Source organism: Morus notabilis, unplaced genomic scaffold, assembly GCF_000414095.1.
Source record: "Morus notabilis unplaced genomic scaffold, ASM41409v2 Scaffold761, whole genome shotgun sequence".
NCBI classification, from domain to species: Eukaryota; Viridiplantae; Streptophyta; class Magnoliopsida; order Rosales; family Moraceae; genus Morus; species Morus notabilis.
The window spans coordinates 70,541-92,919 of NW_010357135.1; the positions used below are offsets into that span (position 1 = coordinate 70,541).

At 39.0% G+C, this 22,379-nt stretch overlaps 1 protein-coding gene across 2 annotated transcripts; it reads right to left on the minus strand.

The window, feature by feature from the left end:
- Positions 1 to 5,869: 5,869 nt before the first annotated feature.
- Positions 5,870 to 14,026, minus strand: LOC21387004 (GDSL esterase/lipase At5g62930). Of its 2 annotated transcripts, XM_024166668.1 has the most exons (7): positions 13,854 to 14,026; positions 13,647 to 13,724; positions 12,990 to 13,130; positions 12,560 to 12,636; positions 12,273 to 12,437; positions 6,108 to 6,266; positions 5,870 to 5,999 (listed from the first exon to the last, which is right to left on the minus strand). In XM_024166668.1, the coding sequence occupies exons 1-7, from the start codon at positions 13,950 to 13,952 to the stop codon at positions 5,978 to 5,980; spliced, it is 741 nt and encodes a 246-aa protein (XP_024022436.1). In that variant the 5' UTR covers positions 13,953 to 14,026; the 3' UTR covers positions 5,870 to 5,977. The 2 variants fall into 2 exon arrangements, with proteins under 2 accessions (XP_024022436.1, XP_024022440.1); XM_024166672.1 differs by having other exon boundaries at positions 5,870 to 6,266.
- Between the last annotated feature and the right edge of the window lie 8,353 nt (positions 14,027 to 22,379).

The following is a 22,379-nucleotide window of genomic DNA, read 5'->3' on the forward strand; positions in this document are numbered from 1 at the left end:
AGAATTTGGGCGATAAGATCGATGATGACGATCGATACTACCCTTTATTTAACGAAGCACAAAAAGGGAACATGAATTACCTGTTCTTTTACGTTTCCTGCCTTGTCTTATACAACCATTGATAATCTTTCTTAAGATTGACTTTGATATGATCATATTATTGCTTTTTTCTCCCAATTTCTAATTTTCACTAGGATGATCATTTGGCTCCTATGGAAAATTTAAATCGAATCTTTTTTATTTCTTTTAAATTTTTAGTGAGTTCTAATGTCCAAGCTTATAAATTAGTACTTAATGCGTTTTTCTTATTATTATTTTTTTAATAAGTACTTGAGACGGTTGATAATACCCAAACTACTTCATGATATATATTCAAAAGACAGAAATTTCTCAGTAAATTTTGCTGAAGAAAATAAACTACACAATTTAGTAGTCTCTATTGTTTGTTACTTCTGCAACATCTAATGACTATACCAATATTGATCCGTATGTCTATACATTCCTACTCATCAATGACTAACTACACAATCAGGCCTCCACAAATGGGCAGGCCTCATCATTTTGAGTTCATGACACTACTGCAAACTATTCTCGTCGGTCATGAATGCTCGATTTTTGCCTCCCACCTGCCCGGAAATATTGCCTGCAAACATCGAAGATCGAACACTGCTTTGCCCCAAATACACATCAATTTCCTCCCCGGTCGACATCAACCTCTCATTGTTCACCGGCCAACCCACGCCAAAAGCAATATGATCATCCAGACATTAATTTGCTCTTTCATTCTGGGCCATTTCCACAAAACTCTTCTCTTGCTATTACTACTTCTGCAGGAGTACTGCTTGGTCCAAGTAGTCACAGCTCCGATGCGCTCCCGAGGGAGTTAAATGTGACAAGAATTGTTCTACAGGCTGGCGATTCGGAGTACAGAGACGCCTTGTTCGTGTTCAGCTACCGCGCCTCATCGCAGAGTTTTTCTCCTGGAGTTCTGCTGCTTTCCAGGGTTTGAACTTGCGGATTAAACAAGCTGGTAAACAAGCCAAAATCAGAAATTTCTTTATGACTTATAAATACATATCAGGATGGTTGTATAAAAAATATTCTAGAGTATTGCAACTTGTTACCTGAATATGTAATATTTGACTAAAATTCAATATATAGGAATGATAATTGTAAGGGCTCATTCTTACTTTGTACTCCGAACTTTAAAAATAAATCAGGAAAAAGGGGTAGTGCTGTCATTTGATATTTTTGTTGGAATATTAGTTAAAAACAAACGGGAAAAAACCACATTATCTCACACTTAATCCCAAGTTTTTCAGTCTGTTTTCAATAAAAATTTTAACGAAGGAGGTTAAGTGAGACTAATTGAAAATTTAAAGAGCAAGTAAGAGTTTGGAGGTAAATTAAGAATGACCTGAAGTTCAAGATGTAGAGTTGAGATTTGATAAGTTATTGTTATCTGACTAGTCAAAGATCAATGTTGACCATAATATTGTTCCGACATAAACGTTATACAAAATTATGAATACACATACTAATAATTATGTGTCAATTTTCTTTCTGATCAATACTTATAAGTTGTGATATAGAGTATTGCTCTTTGATTTATCCTGAAGCGAACGTTATGACTTACAATGCAGCTTTCGTACTCTCTTGGAATGAAGCATCTTGAAAGCTTCTTGCTAGGCCAGGTGAGTTTTCACACAAGAACATAAGAGCTTCGGGGAGGGCCGTGGTACGCCCGAGTGAGCATCTGGATCGGGACGAGAACTTCAGGTTCTTCGATAGCCTGATGAGGAGAAAACCCGCTAAGCCTGCGACACGGGGAGGGATAACGAAGATTCTTCACCTGTAGGAGAAAAAAAGGGAGCAAATGCAACTTTATTTATTAGGTCATTATTGCAAGAAAATTCTCTAGTAATTAGGGAAATTTTACAGTTCATGATCAAATTAAACTTGTAATTGCCGTTCCATGTATGTGAAATATATGTGTCACTTATTCAAAAATAAAAAATGTGTCACAATGCATACCAAATTCAAGTATGAGAGAAAATTTTAAAATGCATTAAGTGAAAAGATGAATCATGTTTAACATTAAAATAGTGACACAAAAGATTAAATAAGCAACAAACAAAAATTAAGGAAAATGAGGATTCTTCTATATAACTTCTTATATAGAAGTAAATTCTTATTCCGCATATAAACTAATTAAAAGAAATCATTAAAGAAACAAAAAAATATGTCCATTTTTTAGAAGTACCCTTTTCACAGCAAAACAACTTCCTTGTATATTTGAGAGTGGTTTTAGCAAATAACCAGTCAATTATGACATTTTCAACAATGAAACCAAAAGTTTACCTGGTGTGCGAAGAAAGCAAGTGAACTCGTACCGTAACTATTTTTCCCATGCCATCCAATTTTATTTCGCACCAATTATGGATTCTCTAATAATTTTAACCTTCCTTTGAGCTCTGAAATACTACCCTTTTTCGGTAGCAAGTTGAAAACAAGACAACTCTTTTCTAACATCTTGTTCTGAAAATTTTAGACCCGGTTAAAGTGCTTATCAAGTAATAGGCAAAAAAAAAAAACCTTAACACAAATTCTTTTCGACGCATTTGCCTTGAGCCATTGATGTGGCATATATACAAAACCTTGGGCGATGAAATTGATGATGGGATTAGAAAGTTGAGATCTTAGAGAATCCTTTCTGTAATTTTGCCAGATTTACAATGTACAAATGAAAAACAAGTGGCAAAAATAATAAATGAATCAGGATTATATTGTCTGATTTTTATAGAATATTTCGATATGGTTTGTGAACATTTACACAGCATTTGTTGGATGAAACCAACAATAAATTTCAAAAAATTTCAAAAATCCTTTTGAGAGGTTGATATAATAATGTATTCACTAATGACATTGCGAATATTGATCCATATGTCTTTACATTTCTACCTATCAATGACTAACTACACAAAAAAGTAAAGCCTCCACAGGCGCAGGCGACTTGGAGCTTCACCAGAATTGGTGCCTCATCACTTAGAGTTCATCACACTGCTGCAAACGATTTTCATCGGTCACGAAAGCTCGAAATTTGGCTCCTCTCTTCCGGGAATTATTACCCAGCAGGATGGCATATTGAACATCGAACATTGTTTCGTGTCGCTCCAAATACACACCGATTTCCTCCCCGGTCGACAACAAACTCTCATCGTTCTCTCGGCCAACCACACTGAGAGAACAATGACATCCAGAAGTTGGAAATGACATTAATTTGCTCTTTCATTTGAGCCATTTCCTCGGCTGATCTTCTCAGCTCAAGTACTCACTTGCGGTAGAGCATTGATCTGCAGGCTGCCGATTACAGCAGCAGGAGCTTCTGCTTGCCTGCTTTCTCCTCCTTTCCGCCGCTTTTTGCTGACTGAACTTGCAGCCTTGTCAACCTGGGAGATAAGCCAAAATTAGAAAAAAAATTTAACTTGAAAATGTGTGATTACATGATAAATTATTCTAGACTTTTGCAACTAGTAACATGAATATGTAATATTTGACTAAGAAATGCTAATAGTATATAATAGGTGACATAAAAAGTATTGTTAATTATCTAACCACCTAGAAATCAAACTTGATGCCTAATAATGTTCTGGCATAAACACTATACAAATTAACAATATGAATACTAATTATGTATCAATTTTTTTCATAATCAATATTTATAAGTGGTGAAGAAAAAAACATTGCTTGCCTAGTTTTTACCTTGCACCTTGCATGCTTGAAGAGCTTGAAGCATCTTGAAAGCCTGTTTCCGGGCCATTAGAGCCTTGGCATGAGAAGGGAAAGTACCATGAGTGAGCATCCTGGATCGGTACGAGAACTTCAAGTCTTCTGACGCCTGACTAGGTGAAAAACCCGCCAAGCCCGCGACACAGGGAGGGATAACGAAGATTCGTTACCTGTATAAAAGAAGGAAGCAAATGAAATGTTTTTTGTTTAGGCAATTATTGTGAGAAAATTCTCTAGGGACTATGAAATTTTCAAGACCAGGATCAAATTAAACTTGTAATTGCTGTTCTATTTGTGTGAAATATGTGTGCCACAATTTATACCATCACAAGTATAAGAGAAATTTTAAAATGTACTCGTTAAGTGAAAATATGAATGGTATTCAACATAAAAATGCCGTCCCTAAAGATTGACTAAGCAATAAACAAAATTAAGGAAAATAAGGATTCTTCTGTATAACGTCTCTTATATAGAAGTAAATTCCTATTCTTCTATATATGTCCCAAGTAACCGTTGAGCGGGGACGTGAGTACACAACAAATCCCTTTTTTTTTTTTTTTTACAGGTAGAAATAAAAATTCTTATTCTGCATATAGACTAGTTAAAAAAACCATTAAAGATTAATAAAGAAAAGATGTGTAAATCTTTGAGGAATAATCTTTTCATAGATAAACAACTTCCCTGTATATTTGAGAGTTATTTTAGCAAATAACTAGTCAATTATAAGATTTTCAACAATGAAACCAAAATTTACCTGGTGTGCAAAGAAATCGATGATGGAATTAGAAAGTTGAGATGCGAGAGAATCTTTTATGATTTTACGAGATTTACAATGAATAAGGATTATATCTTGTCATTTTTATAGAATATTTTGATGTGGTTTGTAAACCTTTGCATACCATTTGTTCAATAAAATCGATGATGAGATTAGAAAGTTGAGATTTGAGAGAATCTTTTGTGATTTTACAAGATTTACAATCTACTAGTCACAAACATGCAGTAAAAATCATAAATGATTTGGGATTATATCACGTGATTTTTATAGAACATTTTGATGTGGTTTGTAAACATCTGCATAACATTTGTTCGTTGAAATCGATGATGATATTAGAAAGTTGAGATCTACGAAAATCTTTTATGTGATTTTGTGAGATTTACAATGTACTAGTCACAAATACGTGGCAAAAATCATAAATGAACAGAGATTATATATTTTGATTTTTATAGAATATTTTGAGGCGGTTTGTAAACAAATCTATAACATTTATTTGACGAAATTGATGATAAATTTAATAATTTTAAAAACTCTTTTAGAAAATCTTTAATTTATTTTTACATTATTCACGACACATCAGTTACACCCACTATAAAATAATAACGATAATATTAATGATGTCAGTTTTAAGATCCCGTTCATTTCACTGATTCGAGTTTAGAATTCAAATTTTACTATAGTAAAAAGCTCTTAAAAACAGTCACATCTAACTTTTTTACTACAGTAAAAAGCTTCAACATAAAGTCACATATCAACTCAAATTAAAAACTCGAATCAGCGAACTAAACAGGCCCTAAGTAATAATTTTTAAATTTGAAAGCATCTTTCACGTGACTTCTCACAAGTCATGGTGTATCAATTATAGTAGGTCGGATTTACCAAGTCATCGTATTGATATGGTGCATCCATTCAAGGAAGCGCTAACAACTTTTAATCCAACCATCCATCTCTTTCCTACTAGACTTTTTTCATATTAACCTACTGAAATTATCATAGATTTTCAAATCATACAAATTAATACAACAAGTGATGTTCACTGATTTCAACCAGTTACATGAGTTCTCTTTTTTTTTTTTTTTCATTACAATGTTGCTTAGTACATTGATCGTGGTTTAAGCAAATAACTAGTAATGAGAAATCCACGAATGAACCAAGATTTTAAAATATTAACTATATCAACTATTTGATCCACGCACAAACCGAAATATGGCTGCAGAATAAAAGAAGAGTTGACAAAATGTTAAATAGGCTAGCTTACATTCATTTTCTGTAATTTGATTGAATGTGGCTTATAACAATAGGCTGTGCGATAAATGGTTTTCATTTGGAAAGCAAAATGTTCAGCATTTCCAACGTATAGCATTAGAATCCCAATTGACACCGAAAGAAAACCACCTCAATTGTGCATGATAATCAAAAGCAATCACAGGCATTCCTGTGAAAAAAAAATCAAGAGAGGTGCAAGGTAGAAAAATCAAGAAATCCAAGAGTTTGACCAAATTGTTATAGAGAGGTGCAAGGTGAAAAAAAATATCACAGGCACCTTTCCTGGAAAGCTTTCTCAGGGTTCTTCCAGTCAATTTGCGAGTGGTGAGGGAAATCGTATGGCATTTCCGCAGCAGAAAACCATGCTTCGCTTAAAACCCTCACAACTTCTTTGTGAACCACAGCATTGCCCTCAGGCGTCAGGTGCAATCCATCACTGTAATGTAAGAAGAAAAGGCACATGAATTCAGAATATGAAACTTAGAACTTCCACTCAGTTGAACTGTGCTGTGCATTCTATAATTAGTTTATCAGGTCTGCCTTACAGTAAAATTCTAATCTATTCTAGCAAAACCCTGGAAAGTGATAAAATTGATGGAATTATTTTCCTTCCCCACCAGGAGCTAGTTGAGTGGTTAGATCCATGGTTTCCTCTCATGGTCTAGGGTCAATTCCTCAAAGAAACCTAGTTGGCGAATAGTCACGAGCTTATACCGAGGGTCTTCCAGTTTCGAACTCAAGCTTGCTAAGCAATTTAGATGATTTTTAGCATGTGAAAAAGACAGCATATCACAATTTCCCCCTGTCAGGATCCTGCTTAGTTTTAGATCAAGACAGCCAGATTTGAGGCAACTCGTAAATGAGTTTAGCTTCTTTGATTGAATTCACTCTCACTCTCTCTCTCTGGAGAGGAGCTTTCTTACACTCAACAAGCAAACAGAAAGGAAAAGAAAGATAGCAGAAATAACAATGGAGAATTCGAGGTTCTCCTTCCTCCCAAGGCCTGCTAACAGAATTTCCCAAATCAACAGACAACCCCTCACGTTCCCCCCTCCTTCTCTAGATATGCTCTCCCAGGCTAACAAATTCCTAACCAACTTGCCACATCAGCTCTCGTGCCTAGTATTTCCCATATTTCCATTTCCCACCCCCTTGTCTTGTACAACTGCCCCACGCCCCTTTCTCCTAGAATAGACTAACGCCCCCCCAAGGTTGAAAGTAGGGAATTGCAAGCGAATCGCAGCCAACAGTTCCCAGGTAGACTCCCACTCAGGTAGGCCCTGCCACTTGATGAGTACCTGTTGTTCCTCCCGTCCCCCCACCACTACCACCCTAGACTCCAGAGCCTCTTCCGTGTAACGCACAACTCCAAGTCTTCGGACAACTGCTCCGGTAAAGGCTGCACCCTGGAAGCCGCCCCCTTAAAGGGTTTCAACTAAGAGACATGAAAAACCGGATGGATACAAGTGGTATCCGGCAGGCGCAAGCGGTATGCTATGGGACCAATCTTAGCCAGAACTTCAAACGGTCCGTAGAAGCACTGAGCGAGCTTCTCATTCTTGCGTCGAGCCAGGGACTTAAGGCGATAGGGTCGCAGCTTGAGTAGAACCAGCTCCCCAACATCAAAATGCCATTCCCGACGGTGGCTATCTACAAATTTCTTCATACACTGCTGGGATAGCAAGAGGTGAGATTTCAACAAATCTAACATTTCATTGTGAAGAACCAATTGGTCCTCCACTGCAGCCACCGTGCGGGGAGTATCCTGAAAACGGAAGAGGGTGGGAGGATCACAGCCGTAGACAATGCGAAAGGGGGTGAATTTGGTCGAGGCGTTAAAAGTTGTGTTGAACCACTATTCAGCCCAAGGCAAAAACGAAGCCCACAGCCACGGCTTATCCCCTGCAAAGCACCGTAAATAACCCTCCAGGCAGTGGTTAACCACCTCTGTTTGTCCATCGGACTCCGGATGATAAGCGGAACTGGTACACAACTTAGTGCCTTGCAATTTGAATAATTCACGCCAGAATCCACTCATAAAGATTGCGTCCCTATCACTTACTATGGATCGTGGAACCCCATGAAGCTTAACAGTGTGCAAGACAAACAAGGCAGCCACTTGTTTGGCCGAATATGGGTGGGCCAGAGGGCAAAAATGGGCATATTTGGACAGACATCCACGACCACCAAGATGGTGTCAAACCCGCTTGACTTAGGCAGGCCCCCGACAAAATCCATGGATACATTGTCCCAAACCAAGTCCGGAATGGGTAGAGGCTGCAAGAGGCCTGCTGGTGAAAGGGCTTCGGACTTATTCCGCTGGCAAATCTCGCAGTGAGCCACATAATCCCGAATGAAACGTTTCATCCCTCGCCAGAACACCACGGCGGACAACCTCTTGTAAGTATGCAAGAACCTGGAATGACCCCCAATCACTAAATCGTGGAACTCATGAACCATCTGAGCAATGGAAGGGGAATTTGCCACCAGGACCAGCTGGTTCTTACAGAACAATAGGCCATTTTTTAACGAATAGCCCTCCAGAAGCTCCCCGTCCTCAAGTTTAGAAATGGTCATGACCCACTCCTTCTCGGTGCGCTGCTCCAAACGGATGGCCTCCAAATCCCCAGCCTGAGGCATGGTGAAGGCGCAAAGAGTAGCGTCCGGCCAGTTTCCCCGCCTAGACAGCGCGTCAGCCACATTATTGGCTACTCCCAGCTTGTATTGGACCTCAAAGTCATAGCCAAACAGCTTATACACCCACCGCAGCTGGTCGGGAGGTAGTTGGCGCTGTCCCATGAGATACTGCAGACTTTGCTGATCCGTGCGGACTACAAAATGCCGCCCCAATAAGTAGTGTCTCCATTTTTGGATTGCCAGCAGCACCCCCATAAGCTCCCTTTCGTAAATAGACTTAACGCGCGAAGCTGGGGCGGGAGCCTTGCTGAAAAACACAAGAGGCCTGCCCTCTTGCATCAAAACCGTCCCCAGGCCTTCTCCAGAAGCGTCTGTTTCAAGCACAAAGGTTTTATTGAAATCCAGCATTGCTAATACCGGAAGTTGAGTCATGGCGGCCTTCAGCGCCTCAAATGCGTGGTCAGCAGCGTCGGACCTAACAAAGCCCTTCTTTGTGAGCAACTCCGTCAAGGGCCTCGCTAGGATGCCATAGCCCTTAACGAACCTCCTGTAATATCCCGTTAGCCCCAGGAACCCACATACCTCTCTGACATTTCACAGGGGGGGCCATGCCGTGATAGCCTGAATCTTAGAAGGGTCAGCCGCGATCCCCTGTGCCGAAATGAGGTGGCCTAGGTACTCCAACTGCCGTTGCCCGAAACTGCACTTCTTCTTGTTAGCGAACAACTTCTCACGCTGCAGCACACCAAAGACAGTGGCCAAGTGTTGGCGATGGTCCTCCCACGTACGGCTTTACACCAAAATATCATCAAAGAATACCAAAACGAACTTCCTGAGGTAAGGCCGAAAAATCCTATTCATGAGTCTTGGAAAGTGGCTGGAGTATTCGTCAGCCCGAAGGGCATGACGAGGAACTCGTAGTGGCCCTCATGAGTATGGAAAGTCATCTTTTCTACGTCTGCTTCGTGCACCTGAATCTGGTGGTATCCCGCTCGCAAATCCAACTTAGAAAACACCACAGCCCCGTGTAGCTCATCCAACAACTCATCAATCAACGGGATGGGAAACTTATCCGGAATTGTGACTTGGTTGAGCGCGTGGTAGTCTACACAAAACCGCCAGCTGCCGTCCTTTTTTTTAACCAAAATGACTGGGCTCGAATAAGGGCTGCTGCTCGGCTGAATGATGCCCGAAGACAACATATCCGTCACCAAGCGCTCTATTTCTCCTTTATGTACTTGTGGATATCGATAGGGCCGAACATTCGGGGGATCGGCCCCCTCCCTCAAGACAATCTTGTGATCCCGTTCCCTGTGAGGAGGCAGCTCCGTAGGACTTTGGAATACCCTTTCAAAATCGCACACCACTGTCCTCACCTCTTATGGCACCACTTTGTCGCCTTCGTCCCCTCCTTGCACCGAGAGCTTGCACACTTCCACCAACACCCTAGCTCCTTATGGAGCAACGTCCTCACTGGAGAACTCAACTTCATCGGGGCATAGCACAGGCTGGGGTCACCTCGCCAGGTTACCCACGTTGGTCCAGACCGAAATTTTAAAAGGAACTCGGACCAATCAGCCTTTACTTCCCCTCAGCCATGTCATCCCCAGCACCATATCCGCCCCACCCAAATCAAAGGGGAAAAAGTCCTCGACCCTATGCCCCTGGATCCATACCCGAACCGCCCTACATACTCCCCATTGCTTAAAACTAAGCCCGTTGCCGACCACGATGTTGTGACTTACCGTGGGGTCCATCGGCAGTTTCAGCTCCTTTGCTACCGTTCCTAAGATGAAACTGTGAGTAGCCCCACTGTCCACCAGCACCACCAATTCTCGGCCACTGATTCTGCCCCGCAGCTTTAGTGTGTTGGAGGAAGACAATCCTCGTAGGGAGTTCAGAGACAGATCCACCTTGTCTTCCAGGCTCCCTTTTTCCAACTCCTCCTCCAGAAGATGCTCCTGAACAGCGCCATCCTCCTCCTCGGATGCTCCCTCTGTGTCCGCCAAAATCGGCACTTGTAGTTGCCGGTTCTTACAACGGTGCCCGGGGCTGAACTTCTCGTCACACCTGAAACACAAGCCCCGAGCTCATCGTTGCTAGATTTCCTCCTCCGTGAGGCGGCGGGAAGACGAAGCTCCCCCTGTCGCCGAGTTCTGCCCTGTGCCCATCCCACCGCGTCCCCAATATACCCCCACCGCTTCATTTGGACCCTTGGATCGAAGGGTGCTCTCCTGGGAGAACAAGGTAGGATTCGTGCCCTGAATTGGGCCCCCGGCCCGTTCCCACGTGTCAGCCCTAAGCCCACGACCCGCCCGGTACCTCCTAACTCTCTCAGCTGCTTCATTACGGGCCTCTACTTGCTGGGCCAAATCCATCATATCATGTAAGGTAACGGGCCTGTGCATTTTCAACTCAGCCCGTATATCTTCCCTAAGCCCGTGAAGGAACGCCCCTCTGAAGATGGCATCGGGCACGCCCCGCATCTGAGCCGCCGTTCCCTCGAACTCATCCCGGTAATTCGCCACCGTACCGCGCTGTTGGAGTGCCATGAGTTGCTCCACTGGATCGACCTCCCTCCCCCGACCAAATCTTCGCAGCACCGCCGCCTGCAATTCCCTCCACGATCCGAACGGATCTTGGGCGTCGGCCCATTGGAACCAACCCAGTGCTCATCCCTCCATGCACACCGACGCCGCCACCACTTGCTCTTCCTCCTCTACGTGGTTAACGACAAAATACCTGACAGCCCAGAATACCCACCCTTGAGGATCCTTGCCGTTGAATATGGGTAGCTCCAGCTTTCGTCCACGGTGCTCCACTCGGCCCCTTGGGCCTGGAGGCGATTCCCGCCGCCACTTGCGCCCGAATCGCCGGGGTTCCTCCTCGCGTGGGACTGGGGGAGGTGTCACCGGCCGAGCCTGTGGTACCGGCCTGCTGGTGGAGCATCGCTTCCAGTCGCCGTACCGACCCTTGCACGTCATCCAGCTGAGCCCCGATCTCCGTCACGTCTTCCTGCAACTTTGGCAGAGGTTCAGTCAAGGCTTCGACAATCTGTAACGCCTCATAGAATGCATCCATCCTCTACTCCAGCCTTGCTACCTCCTCCGTCTGAGATCGCACACCCTAGTTTTCTCCCATGGATCGTCACGCTCTGGTACAAAATTGTTAGGATCCTGCTTAGTTTTAGATCAAGACAGCCAGATTTGAGGCAACTCGTAAATGAGTTTAGCTTCTTTGATTGAATTCGCTCTCACTCTCTCTCTGGAGAGGAGCTTTCTTACACTCAACAAGCAAACAGAAAGGAAAAGAAAGATAGCAGAAATAACAATGGAGAATTTGAGGTTCTCCTTCCTCCCAAGGCCTACTAACAGAATTTCCCAAATCAACAGACAACCCCTCATGTTCCCCCCTCCTTCTCTAGATATGCTCTCCCAGGCTAACAAATTCCTAACCAACTTGCCACATCAGCTCTCCTGCCTAGTATTTCCCATATTTCCATTTCCCACCCCCTTGTATTGTACAATTGCCCCACGCCCCTTTCTCCTAGAATAGACTAACGTAACAGGAGGCCTAACACCCCCACACCTTTTTCCTTCTCTTTTTTCCCTTTTTTGGTAAGAAGAAAACCAGTCTCATTAATATGGACAGCAGCAAGGATGGTTTATAGAATTAAGTAAAGAATGCATACAGAGGAAAATGGTAAGACCCAGTTTCTTAATGATAAAGAATGCATACAGAGGAAAATGGTAAGACCCAGTTTCTTAATGATCATCAAATTTTATAAGGACATAAGCAAGTCAACCTTAAGAATGTCTTCTGCCAACCCTCTCTTTCCTGCATCTTGGACCACAGATCGATGGAGCGGAGACCCATTTCTTTGGCTAGCTCAACACACTGCTTTGCATAAACTCCGGTTACTTCATTTGTCCTTTCTGGCAATTTCCTAGCATCCTCGCCGTATAGAGATCTGTTGGACTCAATAATGAGCTCATTCAACAACTAATATTTGGAACATAATCAAATATCACAATATTGTAGCAGTTTTTATCTTTAATGCATTTTGAATTTAGGAATGTACCATGACCATACCGTGCATATTCATTACGCCCTTCCTCATCAACAGGCGGTGGAGTGATAAGCACAACGAGAACGGTGGGAGAGCATTTCTGCAATCAATTGACTGGACATAATGAGAAGGAAAATCATGTAATGGAGCCTACAAGACCATGTTTGGAGTGCAGGGAAATTGGAGATTAAAAACCTCAAAACTCCTCACAAGTCATCATTAACCAAATGCAATGTGGAAGCACGATGAGTCCATTATACAAGTCCAAAAACATCATTCACTGGCAAATAAAACTACCTTATTTAACGAGAATCTCAATTTTGGTGCAGAGGATTAAAATGGTTTTGCATCAATCTTAAAGCCAATTACAACATCTATTATATAATAGATACTCTCCAAACAAAATCAAAAGACTGAAAAAGTTGTTCAAGAATCAAGAAACAGCATCTGAACCTTCAAATAAAGAACAATTTTTCTTAGATTCTCCTTATACTCTTCGATAGGAACATGTTGGCGTTCGCTAGTTCTCCCTAAAACCGCAGCATCATTGGCCCCAAAGAAAATTGTCACAGCAGCAGGAGGTTTTGGAGAGTCCTGCAAAAGAAGCCAGAGAATAACATCTCTGAATTTTAAGTACCAAAATTACAAGTAGAACTTTATTCCCTCCTTTTTTCTAGCAATTAGATTCCCTTATGAATATCTAACTAAGTAAGAAGAAAATAAATATCCCTTTTCATTTATTATCTTCTATTTTTCCTAAACAAAAATTCTTCAACAGAAACGTTCAAGCAATGCATTTTATAATGCCCCACCAAGAAAACAAGCAAAAACCGATTAAATGGTCATCATATATGAATCCAAAAATCAACCCATATACTTGATTAGTATACAGATCTAAGTAACAAGAAATATCATTCAAAAAAGTCAAATTTGCAACAAATGCATACAATGTATAGCATTAGATCTAGGACCACTATCCCTAAAACTAACTATATTTAAAAAGTTGGGACATTCATTTTCAATTCCAAAACCTCATCAAAAAATCACTATCCATCTGAATTGAGAAGCTAGAGAATCAACAAGAACAAGAAGTGAAAATAGGAAACTTACCAATGGAAAAAGTTGATGCAGCAGAAACAAAGCCCATCTAGTGTTGTATCCACCATATCCACGGACTAATACATCAGCCTATAAACCAAAGAAAAGAAATCAACTTTAAACCAATGAAATTTCCAAAATCAACTTCTGGGTGTCTCTCATTTTTGTTTTTTCTCCTTTAAAAAAAAAAAAGAAACGAAAAAAAAAAAAAAAAAACACCTTGCGAGAGTAAGTGTCAGCAAGAGCTGCTCCCCAACCTCCGGGTCTGAACGACTGCTCTGTTATTGAATCCCCAAACAATACGATCTGAGGCTTCATTGATTCTCTACTCTCTGTCTCTGCCACAATTCACAGAAAGAAAAACGATCAACCCTTACATTTGTCGTCAGATGGACGCAACACTAACCAACGTCGTTATTCAATGTTCAGTCGTTTCTTATATTTTTTGTTGTTTTTTTTTTTCCTCCTCTCTTGTTTGTAATTGTCATCATTTGCCAGGTTTTAAAATTACCGTCGTATAGCCGCATCAACTTGTCGTTTTCTTGTCCTTGTTTTTCAAGGTTTCTGTTTTCTACTTTTAGGTCGTTTTCTAGGTTAAATGTCGCTTTTCTGTTTGATAGTGTTTCATCTTTTGAAGTTTTGTTGTCGTTTATGTATGTTTCAGTCAAAGGGTTTTGAGTAGTGAGTACCTTTTCTGTCTTTTGCTTTCCTTTTCAATTTTTCGTCATTTTCAATTTCTAACAACATGGAATTTTTTCATTTTTTCGTCACTTTCAATTTCTTTCCTTTCATGTCGTTGGTTGTTCTATTGTCGTTTATTAGCTTAATGTCTTTTCAGTGGGCTGTTGTTATGTCGTTCTCTCTCTCTATCTTTAGGATTATTATCACCGTGTCATAAATTTTAAAGTCATTCTCAATTCACCTTTAAATTTGAATACTTTTACTTTTTCTATTGAATTTTGGATTAGTTCTATTTAAACCTTTTGTAAAAATTTCTGTTAAAATCATATTAGAAAAAAAGGGTTACATGTGGTTATATGATTTTTATCCGATTGCTTTTATCATATATTTAAATAAAAGATTATGTTTCTGTATTGCTCTCTTTTTTTATATGTTTTTAACAAAAATTTTAAAAGAATGGATTAAGTGAAAATAATAAAAAAAATTTAAGAAGTAAAATGAGAGTTTTTAAAATTCAGAAGAAAAACTAAAAATGACTCTAAAATTCAGAGCATCGGTGATAAAATCCTTTTTTTAATGTCTTTGGTTGTTTTCATGTTGTTTCTAAATATCGTCGTTTTGTTGTCATTGTTTTGTCTCGTAGTATGAATTTATTATGGTTTTAGCTAGGGGTGGCAATTTGTGTCACGTGTCGTGTTCATGTCGTATTTTTATCATTTTTTTTTCTAAATTTACAGTCAAGAACACGACCTGTGACACAAAATTTTTTAAAAACCGCAACACGAACACAACATGACCACTTTACAGGTTGATACGACACGACACGAAAATAACCCGTGATATGAAATTAACCCGTGAACCTGAAATTGACACGAAAATTGTATACTTTTATTTAATTTTTTACGTATTAAAAATAACTTAAAATTCATAACATGCTAAAATACAATAACATCCATCGAAATTAAGCAAATAATAGTATAAGATTTTGAGTATAACTATCATGATATCAAAAGTTGATAATAAAATTAAAAATATGTAATGAAAAATATATGTATTTTTTCATTTTTTATGAGTTTTGTGTCGTGTTCGGGTTAGGCGGGTCCAACCCGAAATTAACCCATGTTTTTCGTGTCAATTTCAGGTCGACATAATTCTGACCCGAACCTTTTTTTCTCAACCTTAACTCGCGAAATTCATGTCGTTTTCGAGTTGCCATGTCGTGATCCATATTACCGACCCTGATTTTAGCCTTCAGGCTTCTTCTCTTTTTGTCGTCACGTCGTACTTTTTGGTGTGTCTACCGTTAAAGTCGTTTTTAATAATATTGTTATTTTTACCCTGTTGTCAAATACTAATCGCTTTCTTCATCTTTAAACCTTGGGTTTTCTTCAAAAGAAAAAAAAAAGAAGAAGAAGAAAAAAAAATTGTTTTCCAATGTTATTGTCGTTTCAAAGTCTGATGGCCTTTTTGGTAATTTCATTTAGGACCCGTTTAGTTCGCTGATTCGAGTTTTTAATTCGAGTTGAGATGTGATTTTATGTGAGAGCTTTTTACTGTAGCAAAAAAGTTAGATGTGATTGTTTGTGAGAGATTTTTATTATAGCAAAACTCGAATTTTAAACTCGAATCAGCGAAATAAACGAAGCCTTAGTTTTTGCTATTATTGCTTCCGAGTTGTTTTGTGGGGTTTTTACTTATTTCTTATTTAAGGATTCGTTTGTTTCATATACTCAAACTTAAATTATTAATTATGTTATAATATTTTTTTATAAAAAGAAAATTAAATTTCAAATATCAAAATTACACATCATAATTTAAATATACCTTCCGAACCGGTCCTTAGTCATCCGTCTAAAAACGTTGTCTTTTAGCGGTTTAATGTCATTAGCATCGTTTCTAATACCATTGTCGTCTACTTTCATGCCGGTTTTGTCATTTGTCGTTTCCAAACATTTCTTACGTTTTCTGACAGCTTTGTCGTTTTCTTCTGTTTTCGTTCTCCAGTTGTTGTTTTTAATTGAATGTTATTGGTGTTTTTAGTTTTAATGTCGTTTTTAGTATTACAGTCGATTTTCAGAGCTAACGTCGTTTGTGTGTGTTTTCTTTTTAATCTTTTCTTTTCTGGGCACTGCTCTCGTGCTCAACAATCAACATGCTGCTGATGTTTTGTAGTTTTTGTCCTTGTTTATATTTCTTCTTTCTATATTTAGTTTTCCAAATTAATGCCGTTTTCTATAATGGCTCCTAAGGAATGTCAAGCCTTGTGTCACTCATATAACGTTAAAACTAATATTAAACTATATATGATAGCACAGAAGCTAAAATGCCCATCAGATTTTTGTGCCATTGGAGTTTAGGAAGGACAATTCTCACTGCGAGATAATAAAATAACTAATTAACAATAATAACAATAACAATAATAATAATAATAATAATAATAATAGTTGTTGCAGTATTAATAATAATAGATATAGTCGTAAGTTCGGCTGCCGTATAGTCCGATAAATATAATTTTTTTCATATGCTTCATTTGTGTGTTTAATACTTTACTTGAGTGCGATGAACTATATTTATAGAGTTCTACACTAAAATAAACTGAACTAAGATAATTACAATAATAATATTAACATTAGTTTATTAAATCTTAATAAAGATCATACCGTTTAAATTCATGCCTTATTGCTATTATGCACTACCACTTAATTCTCCGTGGAAAGGTTTCAACTAACGCCAAAGTTGGGCAAGGATGGTAATCTGGTATAATCTCACATGCAAGTTAAATCATATTTGCATGATTAGGAGAATGACATTCTAGGCTTTATGTAAAAGCCGATTTCTCGTGCTAAAATAAAAGGGCATTTTTTTTTTCTGGGGGTCCCTATAATTTAGTGGTTGCCAATCTATATCGGTACCAGAAAACATGATTGAATTTGAAAGCTATAATAAAACAAGTATATTGATTACTCGTGGCAAAGATAGTGGAGAAAAATGTATGCATTCCACCATATAATGTTCCTCAAGATAATTGGCGAGTGTCCATAATTCTCTATCTCTTGTCTCAGTGTGGCAGACTGGTGAAGCAAAATCATAGTAGCAGTTGGGATAAAGATTTCTTAGGATTATTGATATTTTCAGAGAAGAAAAAATTAAAGATGATAAAGTTTGGAAGTAAGAAAAATTAAAGATGATAAAGTTTGGAAGCAAGAAAAATTAAAGATGATAAAGTTTGGAAGTAAGAAATTAGGGAATATTATAAAAAAAAAAAATGGAAGTAAGAAGTAGATGAGCTTTTGTTATATAGTGAGTAATTAGGTAAAAAGAAGGATATAAGCTCATATGGTGGTGAAAAATTGCAAAATATAGCCAGGGTTACAGGATAGAAAATCCTAAAAGTACAAGAAAAATGAATTTTAATTTCTATTCACGTATCTAGCCAAGAGTTCTATTGACATATATATCAATTTAATATTATTTTTACACCACACAATAGAAAAAGATGAATTTTACGTAAGGATATAAGTAGGCCCATTTTTTTATTAGTTTGTGACCCTAATCATTTCACTTTTCGATGACTCCAAATTACTTTGCACATACCAAAATACGAGTGTGTTTAGTAGAAGTGTCCAAAAGTATTTTGACACGATTGAGATTTTTAACTTTTGCTTTTGCTTTCACTTCTCCTTTGGCTCCAGGTAAAAGTAGAACTTTCAAGAAAGCACAATAGTTGCCAAACTAAAGCATAAAAAGGATATAATATGTTGGTACTAAGAAATAAACTGAAAAGAAAGGCAGCTAGTACCTAGTGAAAGACCTACATTGTTCATTTGCACGAGTATACAGGGGAAAAAGTGGCTTCTTCTTTTGCTATATTCCCACTACTATCCTAGAACCATTACTTAAATCCTGACGTCATTTTTAGTACACCAAAATCCGAAAAATCTCTGCTAAGGACGGAGCCATATACAACCGAGGGTAGACGATCGCCCCATTAAAATATTTTTTGTTCTTTTAATTTTATATGTGAAGTTTGATGAAATTTATAGTTTATCCTCCTAAAATTTTGAAACCCTTTATTGTAATCTTGCCTAACAAGTTAAAAAGAATTTTTGAAAGAAAGAAGAAAAAAAAGAGAGAGAAAGAGGAAGTCCATGTCAAATTTGGTGCTAACATTTGAGGAAAGAGCTAGTTATTTACAACTGGTTCATACGGTTTTCTCAAGAGGAGCTCAGTTATAAATAAAGCTCTTCCATTTCTCAATTTTACATCACCTCTCAGAGAGAATTCCCATAGTGTGAGAAATTTAGTTTTGCTAATTTTTCTTCTTTTGTGAGGTGTTTCTCCTATTTACATAAGGGAGTTATTCTTATTGTTTACTTCGTGTAATTTAGAGAGAAAGTTGTAATCCCCATTTTCATAGTGAAATCCTTCTATACTTGTCCCGTGGGTTTTACTCCGTCTCCTTTGGGGATTTTTCACGTAAAATACTATATGTCCATATTATCTTCATTTTTACTCATTTCTTATTTTACCGCCAGATTTGCCAACAAGTAGTATCATAGCAATCCAGGTGAAGTTACTGTTCACGACAGAATATTGTTCATGTATACAGTACTGTTCACGGTGCGAATAAATATGGTGTAAGTAGGTTCTGTCTAAGAGGCTAGAACTTAGGCAGTCCACTTGAGACCCTCCACACCTTTCTTGGGAACTTGCTTAGTAAGGTGGTTCTGTCTAGGAGGCTATCCGGATCTATCCTTTGTTGATAGAGCTGGTGTATTCATTTACATTCTCTCCTAGGAATTACCTAGTCGATAAAGTTACTGTACGAGTAGTATTCACAGTTATAGTGAAATAGTGGGAGTTAATCAAATAACAAAATAGCTGGAAAATTCAAAATAGAAAAGTTCAACAAAAGTAATTTCACATTGTGGAAAATGAAGATGCATGCAATTTTACAGAAGGATAATTGTCTGGCGACTATCGGAGAAACACCATAAGAAATCACGGATGATGGCTCATTGATGCGTGGATACTAGATTCGATAGCATCATGGCACAAGACCGCTAGGAGAGAATGGTTCTATCAATATGAACCAATCTCAGAAGAATCAGTATACATGAGAAATGATCATGCCTTGGAGATCGTTGGTATCGGCACTATCAAACTGAAGATGTACGATGATACTATTCATACTATACAGAAGGTATGACATATGAAGGGCCTGAAGAAGAATCTATTGTCTTCGGGACAATTAGATGATGTTGTTGCAGGACTTGCATTGAGAATGAGATCATGAAAATTGTTAAAGGCGCATTTGTAGTGATGAAGGCGAAAAAGTTGCTCCAAAGCTGTACATGCTTTTGGGAGAAACACGCCAAGAGGGAAAGTCATTTGTTGTATCGACGAGTTCGGGAGAAGAATCAATGATGATGTGGAATCAAAAGCTCGATCATATGTCAAAATGAGGTTTGATGGTTCTCTCTAAACAGAAACTACTCCCTGGGCTCAGCTTGGGAAAAATACCATTTTGTGAGCATTGTGTTACAAGTAAGTAACACAAGTTAACGTTTAGCACATCAAAAGCTAAGAGCAAAGAAATCTTAAAATTGATCCACTCTGATGTTTGGCAAGCACCGATATCATCCCTCAGAGGGGCGAGATACTTTGTATCTTTCATTGATGATTACTCCAAGTGATGTTGGGTGTATCCAATCAAAAGGAAATCGGATGTTTTTGAAGTTTTCAAAGTTTTCAAAGTGCGGGTGGAACTTGAATTTGAAAAGAAGATCAAATGTCTAAGGACTAACAATGGAGACGAATATACAAGCGATGAGTTTAATTCATTCTGCCAACAAGAAGGCATCAAGAGGCAGATCACGGCGGCGTACACTCCTCAGTAAAATAGAGTGGCAGAGTGGATGAATAGAACAATATTGGATATAACAAGAGCAATGTTGAGGACTGTAGGTCTAGCCAAGTCATTTTGGGCAGAAGTAGTAAAAAACGCATGTTACGTGATTAATCGGTCTTCATCAACTGTGATTCATCTGAAAATGCCAATGGAGATGTGGACTGGTAAGCCAGCTAATTATTCTCAGTTACATACATTTGGAAGTCCTGTATACCAAGAAAGATCGAAGTTGGATCCAAAATCTAGAAAGTGTATCTTCTTAGGTTATGCTGATGGTGTTAAAGGGTATCGCTTGTGGGATCCCACTGTCCACAAGATTGTCATCAGTAGAGATGTCATATTTACAGAGGATAAACTGCAAGAAAAGGGAGACGACAACACTTCAAATGAGAAGTCAGAGACTACTACGGTTCAGGTGGAAGATAAGCCATATGAAGATCTAGTTTCTTCTGAAGCAACACCAGAGCACGAAGGTCAAGAACTAGTCAAGTCTGAGGCTTTCGAAGTTTGCCGATCAACTCGTGAGAGAAGACCACTGGTTTGGCACTCACATTATGTTATTGAGAGCAATGTTGCATACTGTCCTTTAACAAAGGATGTAGAGCCATCAACTTTGCAGGAGGCAATCGAAAGCTAATATGTATCCCTGTGGATGGCAACAACGCAAGAAGAAATCGAAGCCTTACACAAGAATAGGACTTGGGATCTTGTTTCGCTACCACGAGGAAGGAAGGCCATCGGAAACAAATGGATCTACAAGATCCAGTGTGATGGTAATAACCAAGAGCAACGATTCCGTGCAAGATTATTGGTGAAAGGATATGCTCAGAAAGAAGGTAGTGACTTCGATGAAATATTTTCACCTGTGGTTCGACTCACTACAGTTCGAGTAGTTTTGGCAATGTGTGCTTCGTTTGACCTACATCTAGAGTAGCTAGATGTGAAAACTGTTTTCTTCATGGAGATCTTGAAGAAGAGATTTATATGCTCCAACCAGAAGGCTTTGCAAAAGCAGGAAAAGAGAACTTGGTTTGCAGGTTGAACAAATCTCTGTACGGTCTCAAATGGGCACCGAAGTGTTGGTACAAGAGATTTGATTCCTATATCATGAGCCTTGGGTACAACAAACTCAGTGCATACCCTTATACGTATTTCAAGAGGTTTAGTGATGGAGATTTCATCATTTTGCAGTTGTACGTGGACGACATGTTGGTCACAAACCCCAACAAAAATCGAGTCCAAGAATTGAAGGCACAGTTGGCTAGGGAATATGATATGAAGAACCTAGGACCGGCAAAGAAGATTATAGGGATACAACTTCACCGTGACAGGAATAATAGGAAGATTTGGCTTTCTCAAAAGAATTACTTAAGGAAGGTCTTGCAATGCTTCAACATGCATTATTGTAAGCCAATGTCTGCCCATTTTCTTGTTAATTTCAAGTTATCCTCCAAGATGTGTCCTAGCAATGAAGCAGAGAGGAAGGAGATGTCTCGAGTGCCATATGCATCAGAAGTGGGTAGCTTAATGTTCGCTATGATTTGTACAAGACCAGACATTGCACAAGCAGTGGGAACGATTAGTAAGTACCTGGCGAATCCTGGTAAAGAGCATTGGAGTATCGTTAAAAGGATCCTGAGATACATCAATGATACCTCAGATGCTGCATTATGTTATGGAGGATCGGAGTTACTGTCAAGGGCTATGAGGATTCTGATTTTACAGGTGATCCAAATAAAAGAAAATCCACTACATGCTATGTGTTCACACTTGCAGGAGGAACTGTAAGTTAGGTTTCGAAACTGTAGTAAATTGTAGCGTTATCTACAACATAAGCAGAATACGTGGCGGCTACATAAGCTTGCAAGGAAGCAATTTGGATTAAAAGGTTATTAGAGGAGCTCGAGCACAAAGAAGATAAGATTCTTTTGTTTTGTGACAGCCAGAGCGTCTTGCACATTGTAAGGAATCCAGCCTTTCATTCCAGGACGAAGCATATAGGAGTTCAATTTCACTTTGTCCTTGAAGTAGTGGGAAAATGAAGTGTGGATATGCAAAAGATTTACACAAAAGAGAACCTAGCATACGTGTTGACCAAGCCACTAAATACTGACAAGTTCAAATGGTGTAGATTCTCGTGTGGCTTAGCAGAA

Bases quoted from the DNA above. Each gene is read 5' to 3' on its own strand.
- LOC21387004 (XM_024166668.1), bottom strand. From the start codon at position 13,952: ATGAAGCCTCAGATCGTATTGTTTGGGGATTCAATAACAGAGCAGTCG. The intron at 13,725-13,853 runs GTGTTTTTTTTT...TTTGGTTTATAG, and splicing joins CTGACACTTACTCTCGCAAG to GCTGATGTATTAGTCCGTGG. The intron at 12,438-12,559 runs GTATGGTCATGG...TGAGTCCAACAG, and splicing joins GGGCGTAATGAATATGCACG to ATCTCTATACGGCGAGGATG.